The sequence below is a fragment of the Mobula birostris genome, chromosome 23, assembly GCF_030028105.1.
Source record: "Mobula birostris isolate sMobBir1 chromosome 23, sMobBir1.hap1, whole genome shotgun sequence".
NCBI lineage: Eukaryota > Metazoa > Chordata > Chondrichthyes > Myliobatiformes > Myliobatidae > Mobula > Mobula birostris.
The window spans coordinates 25,308,348-25,322,066 of record NC_092392.1 but is presented as its reverse complement, the minus strand read 5'-3'; the positions used below and the strand labels follow the sequence as shown (position 1 = coordinate 25,322,066).

General features: G+C 41.8%; 1 protein-coding gene across 16 annotated transcripts in view; it reads right to left on the bottom strand.

Annotated features, from left to right (window-relative positions):
- Positions 1-13,719, bottom strand: part of celf2 (cugbp, Elav-like family member 2) — an 809,970-nt gene that overhangs the window by 97,500 nt on the left and 698,751 nt on the right. For all 16 annotated transcript variants that reach the window (XM_072241427.1, XM_072241413.1, XM_072241419.1 and 13 more), the window contains one exon: positions 10,044-10,092. In XM_072241427.1, the coding sequence (XP_072097528.1) occupies positions 10,044-10,092 (49 nt within the window). The remainder of the gene's footprint in view (positions 1-10,043; positions 10,093-13,719) is intronic.

Sequence of the window (13,719 nt, the reverse complement as noted above, 5' to 3'; positions counted from 1 at the left end):
TATTATACATATATATATATATATGGAGTCCTGATAGCAGCCATTTATTAAATTGACTGCTGAGAATCCAACAATACTCCGTCAGTAGTGTCTACACTTGATAGTTTTCAATGTGTATAGTAGAACAAGTTAGTGCAGCATCGATGTTCCGCCAGTCATCCACTCTCTGTTATATTTTCATTCAGTATTTTTCATGCGGCAAGACTGTGGAATTATGTACCTCCTTCATGTTGCCTTTTCACTATGAATCTTCTACTTTTTAAACAGGCAAGTTTGACTTTGAGCAACACACACATAATGTTGGAACTCAGTACGTCAGGCAGCTTCTACAGAAGGAAATGATCATTTGACATGTTGGGCTGAGACCCTTCATCAGGGCTGAAATAAGCAGTCAATGCTCCTGCCTGAGAACTTTCATCAGGACTATTCCTTCTCCATCAACACTGCTTGACTTTCTGAGTTCCTCCAGCATTTGTGTGTGTGTTGCTCAAGATCTGCAGCATCTGTAGAATCTCGTGTCCAAGTTTGGCTTTGCGACTTCAGACACCAAAAGTCCTGGCTCTTTCTAGGGTGGTCAGCTACAACTGCTATTCCTTGACAAATCAAATCACTTTCTTAGACCACCAATCAAATTGTGGACTTCCTGATCTATACAGCCGACTCATTTGCCTTTGTCTGGTAAGGTATTTGGAGAAGGAAAACAGAGCAAGGAAGATCGGTATATTAACTTTTGGTAAGATAGCATTGCATTCGAATGCAGCAGCCTCTCGGGGCCCAACCAAGGGTGCACTTTTCTTCTTAAAATGTGTTTTTATTTAAGAATTATATGACTATACTGCACTCCAAGATCAATAGGTACAACAGATCTACCACATAAGTGATCTGTTCATTATTTGGAGCCACCGGCTGGGATGACAATGGACCTGGCAGACAAGTTGGAGAAGGAGAGGCCAGCGGATTGGCTAGGAGGAGGAGAGGCCGGCATTTGGCAGGGAGGAAGAGAGGCCAGTGTACGGGCTGGAGAATGTTTGGAGGAGCTGACTTGGGTGCAGACCGTACTGCTACTTAAAGACATTGGAGTTGGTGCATAACGTTTCTCTTGTGGTCGCAAGACCCTTTTGGACACTGATGATGTGCAAAGCCGCAGGCCTGTTTCCCTTGTTTGGTGGGGAGACAGGCGGTGAGGCAGCTGTGTGGCCTCAGCTGCAGCGAGGACAAGGCCTCAAGCTATGGGCTTGCCTGCTGCTGCAGTCCAGGTGGGCTGACACTGGAGATGGTGTAGTGTGGAGTCTTGCTGGGTTGGGAGCTGGACTCTCTGATCAGTGCTGCCCTCCAGTGTTCAGCCGGTGGAAGGACAGGCTGGATTGCCGGGAGCTGCACCATCAACTTGCATGTCACGTCGGGATGTGGGCTGTGCAAGTGATATGTTGCGTAATGGTGTGTGTGTGTGTGTGTGTGTGTGTGTGTGTGTGTGTGTGTGTGTGTGTGTGTGTGTGTGTGTGTGTGTGTGTTTTCCCCTGGGCCTCAAAGGAATGCTGTCTTGTATGACTGTATCCATCTATGGTCTGAATGATAATTAAACTTGATTTGACTTGATTTGAAGGCCGGGGATCTTGCAATGTATCGCCAGAGAAGCAACAATGCCTGCTGATCCCTCCGGGGGCTCAATTGTTGGACATTCCTTTAGAACAGAGATGAGGAGGAAGTTCTTGAGCCAGAGGGTGCTGAATCCGTACAATTCATTGCCAAAGACATCTGTGGAGGCCAAGTCATCAGATATATTTAAGGTAGAGATTGATAGGTTCTTGATTAGTAAGGGTGTCAAAGGTTACAGGGAGAAGGCAGAGGAATGGGGTTGAGAGGGATAATTAAACTTAATGGGCAGGGGGATGGGAACTGGAGTGATGGGGCTGAGGGTGATGTAGTTGGTTTAGAAATATAAGCAGTGTGTAGTGAGACTGCTAGCAGAGAGGCTGATGATTGGGCAAAATTGCAGTCATTAGAATGGGTTACAGTGTAAAACGGTGACAAAATTGAAAAGGATGAATAAATACACAAATTAAGGTGTTATATTTCAAAACACAGTATAGGAAATGAACTTGTGGTACGGTTACAGCTTGGCATGTATGACGTGGGTATCACTGAATCATAGATGAAAGAAGATTATAGGTAGGAGCTTAACGTATAATGATACACATTGTATCGGAAGGATAGGCAGGTAAACAGAAGGGGGGTGGAGTTGTTGGTAAAAAATGAAATCAAATCATTAGAAAGAAATGACATGGGATCAGAAGGTGTAGAATCATTGTGGTTAGAGCTAGGTAAAATTTTACCTGCAAGGGTAAAATGACCTTGATGGGAGTTATATACAGACCCCGGAACAGTAGTAAAGATGTGGTCTACAAATTACAACAGGAGATAAAAAATGCTCCTCAAAAGGGCAATGTTATGATAGTCATGGGGGACTTCAATATGCAAGTAAACTGGGAAAATTGGGTTGGTGCCAGATCCCAAGAGGGGGAATCTGTAGAATACCTACGAAATGGTTTTTCTTGGGCAGTTTGTGGTTAGGCCCACCAGAGGATCAGCTTCCTGGATTGGGTGTTGTGCAATGTGTCAGAATTGATGAAAGAGCGTAAGGTACAGGAACCCTGAGGGGCCAGTGATCATAATATGATAGAATTCACGCTGCAATTTGAGAAGAAGCTAACGTTAGATGTATCATTGTTACAGTGGAGTACAGTGAATTAAAGAGGCATGAGAGAGGAGCTGGCCAAAACTGATCGGAAGGGAACACTAGCAAGGATGACAGCAAAGCAGCAATGGCTGGAGATTCTGGGAGCAATTCAGAAGGTGCATGATAGATACATCCCAAAGAAGTACTATTCTAAAGGCAGAATGATGCAACCATGCTGACAAGGGAAGTCAAGGCCAATATAAAAGCCAAAGAGAGGGTATATAATAGAGCAAAAATTAGTGGGAAGATAGAGGATTGGGAAGCTTTTAAAAAGAAACAGAAGGCAACTAAAAAAGTCATAACAAAGGAAAAGATGGGATACAGAGGTAAGCTAGCCAATAATATTAAAGAGGATACCAAAAATAGCTTCAGATATATAAAATGTGAAAGAGAGGCAAGAATAGACATCATATCATTGGAAATTGCAACTGGAGAAGTAGTAATAGGGGATAAGGAAATGGCAGATGAACTGAATAAGTATCTTGCATCAGTCTTCACTGTGGAAGACACTAGCAGTATGCTGGAACTTTGAGAGCATCAGGGGAGAGAAGTGAGTGAAGTTGCTATTACTAGGGAGAAGGTGCTTGGGAAACTGGAAGTCTGAAGGTAGATTAATCACTTGACCAGACAGTCTGCACCCCAGGGATCTGAAAGAGGTGGCTGAAGAGTTTGGGGAGGCATTAGTAATGATCTTTCAAGAAGGGAGAGAGGCAGGAGGGAAATTATAGGCCTGTTAGCCTGACATCAGTGGTTGGGAAGATGCTGAAGTTGATTGTTAAGGACTTGGTTTCGGGTTACTTGGAGTCACATGATAAAATAGGCCAAAGTCAGCATGGTTTCCCTAAGGGAACATCTTGCCTGACAGATGTGTTGGCACTCTTTGAAGGAATAATAAGCAGGCTACATGCAGGAGAATGGTCATGTTCTGTACTTGAATTTTCAGAAGGCCTTTGACAAGATGCCACATATGAGGCTGCTGAACATGGTAAGAGCCCATGGTATAACAGGAAAGATACTAGCATGGATAGATCATTGGCTGATTAGCAGGAGACAAAGAGTGGGAATAAAGGAAGACTTTTCTTGTTAGGTGCCAGTGACTACTGGTATTCCACAGGACTCTATGTTAGGACCACTTCTGTTTACATTACACGTCAATGATTGGAAGATGGAATTGATGGCTTTATGGCCAAATTTGTGAACAATATGAAGACAGATGAAGAGGCAGATGGTTTTGAGGAAGCAGAGAGGCTACAGAATGACTTAGACAGATTAGGAGAATGGGCAAAGAAGTGGAAAATGGAACACAGTGTTGGAAAGTGCATGGTCATGCACCTTGGTAAAAGAAATTAAAGCATAGCCTATTTTCTAAATGGAGAGAAATTCAAAAATCTGAGGTGCAAAGGGATATGGGACTCCTCGTGCAGGATTCCTTAAAGGTTAATTTGCAGGTGGTGACGAAGGCAAATGAAATGTTAGCATTCATTTTGAGAGGACTAGAATATAAAAACAAGGATGTAATTTTCAGGCTTGACAAGGTACTGGTGAGGCCTCACTTGGGGTATTGTGAGCAGTTTTTGGCTCCTTATCTAAGAAAGAATGTAGAGGGTTCACAGGAGGTTCACGAAAATGATTCCAGGATCGAAGACAGACAGATGGCGCCACAGAATAATGCTACTTCGTGTAACATCTTGCAGAGAATCTATTAAACTGTTTCTTTCACTTCTTCTATGTCTTCTTTTTATATTAAATGTGTTTCTGGTACTGTTAGGGCCTGTGATCTACAGTTTGGAGATTGATTGAGTGATCTGGCACTTTGCTGTCTCCGAGAAGATTCCAGGAGGTGAGAGGTCATGAGGCCAAGAATGGTGCACAAGCCAATGACTGACTCCATTTCTCACCAATCTCACCGATTAAAGCATCGAGGAAGATCGAAATGTCAAAGCGAGTGTTCAGCACCATCTACCAACTTCTCGCTCACTGCTGGCTGAGGAAGGGGACTGTGTGTGATGGTTTCATGCTCGCTGCTCCTGAGAGAAGGCCCCTGCATCTGAGTGGTCTTTCCCTCTCCCCCTTGATGCTGTCAGAGGATGTTACCTAAGTTCTGGGTCTGTGATTAATGGAATTGCCTGTAGTTCAACTGGACCCAATTGGCCTCTGTTCCTGTATCTTGTGGTCGAAATCAGTCATGATGGAATGTCGGAGTAGATCCGCCTGGCAATTGGCTTAATTCTGCTCCTACATCTTATAAAATGATTAAGGTAACATGGAGGTGACCTGCCTTATTGGCCTCAGCATTGAATACAAATACAGTGGTGTCTAATTTGGCCATATTTTGAGTATTGTGCACAGTTCTGGTCAACACACAGGTAGGATGTGGTGGTGCCAGAGAGAGTTTGCATAAAACCTACCAAGATGTTACCACTCATGGAGACTTGTAGTTATGAGAAGACTGCCTTATTTCCTCTAGAACAAAGAAGGTACACTCAGTGGCCTCGTTATTAGGTACAGCTGTACACTTGCTTGTTAATGTGATTATCTAATCAGCCAATCACATGGTAGCCACTCAATGCATAAAACATGCAGACATGCTCAAGAGATTCATTTGTTGTTCAAACTACACATCAGAATGGGGAAGAAATGTGATTTAAGTGCCTTCGACCGTGGAATAATTTTTAGTGCCAGACAGGGTAATTTGAGTATCTCAAAAACCACTGATTCCCTGGTATTTTCATGCACAACAGTCTCTAGAGTTTACGCAGAATTGCGTGAAAAACAAAAACATCCAGTGAGCACAAGTTCTCTGAGCAAAATTTCCTTGTTAGTGAGAGAGGTCAGAGCAAAATGGCCAGACTGGTTCAAGCTGACAGGAAGGCAAAAGTAACTTAAATAATCACGTGTTAGAACTGTCGTGTGCGAGGAGCATCTCTGAACGTACAACACATCGAACCGTGAAGTGGATGGGCTAGAGCAGCAGAAGATCATGAACATACACTCAGTGGCCACTTTTCTGGGTACAGGATGTACCTAACAAAATGGCCACTGGGTATATATTGCCTCCATTGTCTAAAGACCGGAACTCACAACTCAAAAGCACTATGGGAGTACTTTCACAGGAAGAACCCCAAAGATTATGAGGTTAGGTCACCCTGCACCTTCTTGAGAACACTTAGGGATAGACAATAAATAATGGTATTGTCCATCCAGATCACATAAATAAGTTTCATAGTAGACTGAGGGGAAATTTCCTGCACATATGAACACTAACTCACAATTTTGCACTCTTTTTGCACAACTTGTTTATCTTACACATTTCTTATTATAATTTAGTCATTTTTATATCAGCTGCTGCAAAACAACAAATTTCATTATGTACACTATGTCAGTGATAACAAACCTGATCCTAATCCTAATCTGTATGAAATGATTTGAAACCTCGACAGGGTTCGCAGAAAGAATCAATTTCCCCTTCACAGAAAGGACAGTAAAAAGGGACAAAGGTTTAAATTAAGTGGCAGGAGTAGAAAGGAATCAAAGGAACAGTATTTGACAGATTAGATTAGATTAGCTTTATTTGTCACATACACATCAAAAACATCAAAAGATACAGTGAAATATGTCATTTGTGTTAATGATCTACACAGTCTGAGAATGTGTTGGGGGCAGCCCACAAGTGTTCCTGTGCTTCTGGTGCCAACATAGCATGCCCAGAACTCACTAACCCTAACTTGTTTGTCTTTGGAATGCAGGACAAAACTGGAGTACCCGAAGGAAATCCATGCCAAAACGGGGAGAATGTGCAAACTTCTTACAGACATCGGTGGAAATTGAATCCCGATCTTAGGGTAAAGCATTATGCTCACTGCTGTGCCAGTCACATTTGATTCAGGATGCTGTGGGTCTGGAACGCCCTCCATGCCTGAACAGTGGTAGTGGCTGACCAAGTGGTTAAACAGCCTTGACCTGCACGACAATGAACCAAGAGCTATGTCATGGCCTCTTGTCTAGGATAAACATTTTGGACTGAATGGCCTCATTCTGTGACACGCTTTGCTAATGATTTCCCTGGTTGCCAAGTAATTTGATCACAAAATTGTCAGTAGAGCTGTTCTCTCTTTGTTGATTTGATGGATACTGCCTGCTTTCTCTTCAAGGGATGGAAATACTACTCATCTCTTCTTGAATCCTTCACTTCATCCTACAATACTGAAACTGGCTACGACTCTGGCTAGTAATCAGACACTGTAGAAACAGCAGCTAAATTGTCTCATTTAATTAACTAGCTTCCTGTTTCTTAATGTCAGCATATGGCATCTAATTACTGTCTAAAAATTCATAAGCCTACTCGTTATGAATTTTTATGACAGCTTAATCTTTAATTGGTATTACCCCAAAACACTGTCTTTTTTGCATTAATTTGCTTTAGAAAATGCAATATTATTCATCAAACAATTTAAAGTGCATTGTTTCAAAGACCACAGTATTCATTCTGAAAAAAAGATTTGAGATAAGAGACAGAAACCACGCATCTGCTTCATTTGTGGTTTTGGGACTCACTGATGGACACTTTCTGACAGGCGACTTGTGGCAGATATAAAATTGAAAGATTCATCAATCCCTCGCAAAGTGTGCAAGGTCAAGGCAATGCAATTACATTCTAAAGAAATCAATTAGCTAGAGTTAAAACTCTACTGCCCTTCGTTATTAGAACATGGCTGCAGGAGTTCTCCAAATGAGCAAGGCTCATTCTAGAGATGGAGATCCTACTCAGAGGCAAAATTCATAATGTTTCCTGGGGCATGAAAACTTGACCAAATGTGCAAGGAACTACCAAGTGTGAAATTAAGATGGTTGAAGGTTTGTATGCATCAGCGGTTTTGTATATATTTCTGCGTGAGCTTGCCGAACAAGGTGAGTTTTACGCTCTGTGTCCATGCAGGCAGGGTGTGGATTATGACTGACAAAGCTGGTCATTAACAAGTAATTATGATCGTCAGCAGAATGTTATTGTTTATTGCTAGGGGAATTGAATATGAAAGTAGGGAGATTGTGCTTTCATTATACTGGGCATTGGATTAGATTAGTTTTATTTGTCACATGCACACCAAAGCATACAAGGAAATGTCTTGCTTCCCTCAATGACCAACACAATCCGGGACGTATAAGCGTCACCATGCTTCCGGCACCAACAAAGCGTGCCCAAAACTAACTAACCCTTACTAACCTGTACGTCTTTGGGACGTAGGAGGAAACTGGATCACCCGGAAGAAACCCGTGTCAGATAGCAGCAGAATTGATCGCAGGTTGCTGGCACTGTAATAGCGTAATGCTAACTGCTGTGCTACCGTGCCAAGACAGCACAGCTGGAGTACTGTGCGTGGGATTGTTCTCTTCATTTAATGAAAGATGCTAATGCGCAGGAACCTACTCAGAGATTTACTAGAGTATTACCTGGAACAGCAGGTTGGCCCATGAGGGAATGTGAACAGGCCAGGATTGTACCTGCTGCAGTTTAGAAGAGTAAGAGGGGGATGATCAAAACGTGACCCTGAAGGTGTATGTGGAGAGGGTATTCTCACTTGTTGGGGAATATAGAGCTGGGGGGGGAAGGGGGGGGGTCACTGATTAAAATATAAATGGTCATCTATTTAAATTGGAGATGAAGCAAGCATTTTTCCTCTAGATGGTCATGAAGCTTTGGAATTCTCTCATAGCAGAGCTTTTAATATTTTTAAGCAACAGGTAGATGGATATTTGATAAAAATGAGGGTGAATGGTTAATCTGGCAAGAATGTGGAGCAGTGATTAAAATGCAACTAGCAATCATCTGATTAAACAGTCAGGCAGACTTGAAGGGCTTGAGAGGCCTTTCTTGGCTCTTAATTCCTAAATTTATATTTGGTCTTGGTCCAATACCTTGACAGGTATCTTCATTGGGATGGAGGCACCAATGTAGAGTCAGACATATTTTTGTGTATTCATGTACTAGCTTACAAAACTGGACACTAGATGGGCTGAAAGAGTCCTTGCCTCCATCTAATGAATTTTCCCAGACCTTGGCTAATTGACAAAATGCAGTAGTGTGTGAACCACATTTTAACTTCATCAGGAACACTCCAAAAGATAAGGAAGGAAGCATATTTTAAGGAACAGGACAAATGCAGCTGTCACAAGTGTCATTACTACCACTGAGGTGGTGGTACAGGAGCCTGAACACACACATTGTTTCAGAAACAGCTCCTTCCCCCCTGCCATCAGATTTCTGAACAACCCTGAAAGCTACTTCACTATTGCCTTTTTCTCCTACAATTTTATTGTAAGTTGTAATAACTTTTTTTGTCTTTCACTGTACTGCTGACACAAGACAACATGTCAGTGATTCTGAAGTTATCTCCGCCATATCTTGAGTATTGAATCTCTCCATCATTGCCTCAAACCTAGTGACAATGTCAGCTTCTTTGCCAATGTGCCTTCTCAACAAAACTTCTTTTTAATCACATTTCCTTATGTCTAAGAACAAAGAAAGCTCTGGCCATTATCTCCCAAACCTTCCCACAATCCAGGTCACATAGACCTTTATTCACCTTTCATTCATGTGCTCTCGCCAACTGACTATGAAGTGCAGTGTTTCATTTACCTCTGGCACCTCCGTGCTAGGTTAAGATGTCCAGAGATCGCATTCCTGATCACAGATCAACAATGTGCTAGAAGAACCCAGTGGGTCAAGCAGTATCTAATGCGGATAAGGGGACGGAAAGGACACAGGGCTTTGACCTGCAACATTGATGATTTCTTTCCCTCAGAGATGCTGCTCGACTTGCTGAGAGCAGATTGTGTGTTGCTCCAGATTTTAGCATCTGCAGTCCCTTCAGTTTCCTGATCGTAGACCATCGACTCTTGATACATTTTATTTGGGTGTCAACAGCACAGATGTTTGAGCTTATTTAGTTCATTTTTTAGAGATACAGCACAATAATAGGCCCTTCTGGACAATGAGCCTCGTGTGTCCAATTACACCTATGTGACCAATTAACCTGTGCCTTTGGAATGTGGGAGGAAACCAGAACACCCGGAGGAAACCCATGTGGTCACAGGGGAGGAAGTACAAACTCCTTACTGTGCCTCCCTGTGACTGTGCACAGTCAATGGCACACAGGCACTCACCATTTATCTTGGTGAGCTTTGAAATCATCCCCGCCTTCTCAGTCCATCAGAAAAAAAAAGGGACAGTACTTTGAGAGGGCACAAAAATAAACTGAACAGTCATGAAAACCCGGCTCCCATCGGTCAGTGCACATGCTTTACTTACCATTTGACTTTTCACTGTCGGCAGGTTTCATTTGAATAGGATGATGCATCTGAAACGAGAGACAGAGAAATCAAATTATTCTTTGAAAACACAAAGCAAAATGAGTGCACCATCCCGACACAATTTTGAATATTCCCAGCTGAGTACTGCTGCAAAATAGCATCAGTTCTCTATTATTTAAAATTGCTAAACCATGAAAAGGCAATGGTTTAAATAAAAATGAACATTTTTTTAAAATATGAAATTTTCCCATCGTAATATGTTGCTTATCTGCACATTCTTTTACTTCACTATAAGGGTTTGCACTGAGTTACTCTCAGGCATTGGCTTCATTCAGTCTTGGCGCATTTATAGGATGATTATCGTTCAGACAGGGTTGCTCTGTGCATGACACTATTAATGCAGGTGATAGTGAACTGGTGGCACGTTTTAGATCTCTCCCAATTTTTGTATCAAGTTCAATACCCTGTTCTCAATAAATTCAATTTAAAATCATCGTCCCTGCCTTCTCTTTTGTAGTCTTGCCCCATTCAATCTTTGCAATTTTCTCCATTTCTGTACGCCAGGGCAGAAGAGCGAAAGAGGGTTGCAAACTCAGCCGCTCCATCATGGCACCAGCCTCACCAGCATCCAGGACAGCTTCAAAAGGTGATGCCTCAGAAAGGTGGCATCCATGATTAAGGATGACTATCACCCAGGACATGCCCTCTTCTCATTGCTAGCATCAAGGAGGAAGTACAATGGCCTAAAGACTCACACTCAATGTATTAGAAACAGCTTCTTCCACTTTGCCATTAGATTTCTGAATGGACAAAGAACCAACCCATGAACACTACCTCACTACTGTTGTTCTCTTTTTACACTATTATTTAATTTATATTTTTTAAAATTATAATTTATAGTTTTTTATGTATTCCATTGTTCTGCTGTTGCAAAACAACAAATTTCACAACGTAAGTCAGTGATAAAAAACATGATACTGATTTTCCTTTCATTCTTTAACTCCATTCATTACTCTTTTTGCTTTCCGCCAGCAGTTGATATTGATGTCCACAGCCATCATTATCTTACTTTTTCCACAGTAACACACACAAAGTGCCAGAGGAATTCAGCAGGTTAGGCAAGGTCTAAGCAGGGGAATTAGCAGTCGACATTTCAGGCTGAGGCCCTTCGTCAGGACTGGAAAGCAAGAGGAAGAACTCAGAATAAGAAGGTTGGGCAGGAGAAGGAGGTAGTTAAAGCCAGGTGAGGGGGAAGGTAGGTGGCGGAAGGGGGGTGAAGTGAGAAGCTGGGAGATGATAGGTGGAAAAGGTCCTACTTCTTCCATAGTTCTTCCGTAAATCCCTACTTGGAAACATAAAAAGGAATGGTTTCTTTCATGGGTGACCAATCAACGCTTAAAGATAAAGCCTTATTTGTCACATATATCAAAATATACAGTAAGATGTGTTGTTCAACAAGCAACACAGTCTGAAGGTGCTCTGGTGCAAGTGTCGCCACAACAACAGAGCGTGCCCAAAACTTACTATCTCGTATGTCTTTGGAATGTGGGAGGAAACCAGAGAACCTGGTGTAGTCTCAGGGGGAACATACAATCTCCTTACAGGCAGTGCCGGGAATTGAACTCTGCATTCTGGTGCTGTAAAGCATTACACTACTCTGCCAACCTAATAATTGGAGATGGCTGAGGAGAATGGATTCAAATGTTTGAATATTCTTCCCTTGGAGAGACACTGGAATATTTCAACATTTTCTGCTGCGATTTCCCATTTCCAGCGTTTGAATTAATGTATTTTTCCCCCTATTATTTATATATTGTACTGGAAGGTCCCAAGGCAATCTTGTCAGATGAAGGTTATGCTGAAAGAATATAAAACAATTCTGTTGTGCTTTTTTTAAACAAAAGCAAACATTTCTATTAGATTCAATATTGACCTATAACTATTCTGTACCTCACGCCCATTTGTTTCACTGTTGTAAATAATGAGCAATAAATCTAAGAAGGAAAATGTGTGAACCGTCCACCTCTATAAATCAGAGTTTTAAAAAAATCAATATTTTAGTGCAGACAGTAAACAGCAGTCATTTTGTCACAAGTGAATAAAGTTAATGGCTGGCAGCTCACAAAGGAACAAAAAGTAGAAAGTAAAACACTATTAACAGGGCATTAATATTAAATGGTGAGCAGCCAAGCATTGCCAAGACTTGCAAACCATTTCAGCTCTAGGACTAGAAGAACACTTTCCCTTACTACAGCTCAACTCTCCCAGGAGTAGTCTTTTATTGCTCCCTTCCCCTTACAAAGAAAAAGCTGCTTTCATAAGGATACAAGGATAAATGAGATGAGAGAGAAATGCAATGGAAAAGGTCAAGTAATACTGGTAGAAAAAAAACTTAGGCATAGATGTGCTAACTCATGGAAGGCTTCCCCTGTGATGAATAGTGCTGGGTGACTTCATCCTTGAAGAAAATGGCTCCAAAGGTACAAAGGAACACTTAACCTGGGAACTCTAAGGGTCAGAAGCAGCAGCAACTAATAATTCTGTTTTAGAGCTGTCTTTGCATCCTGTGGTGAATTACTGACTGTCTTTCAACAGAATGATTCCCAATGCAATCCAAGATCTCCAGTCTGAATTCATTGGGTGAGTGGTGTACAAAGTACATATTCAGCCCACAGGCACTGATCCTTGTCATTCTGTGATGGGGGTATGTCTGTATACCCAAAGTACTTTGTGGCAATGGTGGTTACCACATGGCTTTACAGAGCCGGCAACAATATGTTACAGTAATAAACCAATGCTAATTCCAATGTGACCCACCATGATGTGAGAGCAGACTGAAACATCCCTGGCAAACCCATGTGGTCACACAGAGGGTCACAGGGGTGGGGCGGTAGAATGGCAGTTAAATCCGCACTGCTGCCTGAAAGGAGTATGTTTGTTCTTCCTGTGACTGTGTGGGTTTCCTCTGGGTGCTCCAGCTTCCTCCCGCATCTCAAAGAGACTTGTGAGGATTAGCGAGTAATGGGCGTGCTATGTTAGCACCAGGAGCATGATGACACTTGCAGTTTGCATAGAACAATCCTGATTTGAACTGATGCAAACTACACTATATGTTTCAATGTACGTGACAAATAAAACTAATCTTTATCTTTTGTGTGTGCAATTCTGTGTTTTTTTATTATTAATAATACAATAGAAAGACACATCTACGTATTGTACTTACAACACAGGATTCAACAATATCAGAAAACTAACAGTATAAAGTTCATCTCCAAAAATCTCATGATTCAGTACAGCAGGAATGGTGAATACATGAGGATCAGGCCTTTTGGATGTGTTCAGACCTTGGATATTCGGATAAGAGACCTTTAACATAATTTTAAATTGGATTAATGTTAAAACTGAGCAATGTGGTAGAAAAGGGATGAAATAGTTGGCAGGGTCCATCACTAATAGTAATTTCAGTGCCAAAAACATGTTAACCACTGTTCGAGGACTTAATGTTGTGCTAGATGTTGGAGGTACAACTCTCCTGTCAGTACTGAGAAGTGAGACAAAAATAGAAAATAAAGGAGGATTTTGGATCCAAATTAGAAACAGCTTCTCTTTTTAAGATGCTGCTTAACCTACTAAGTCAGAGTTATACAGTGCAGAAATGAAGGTCCTTAGTGATG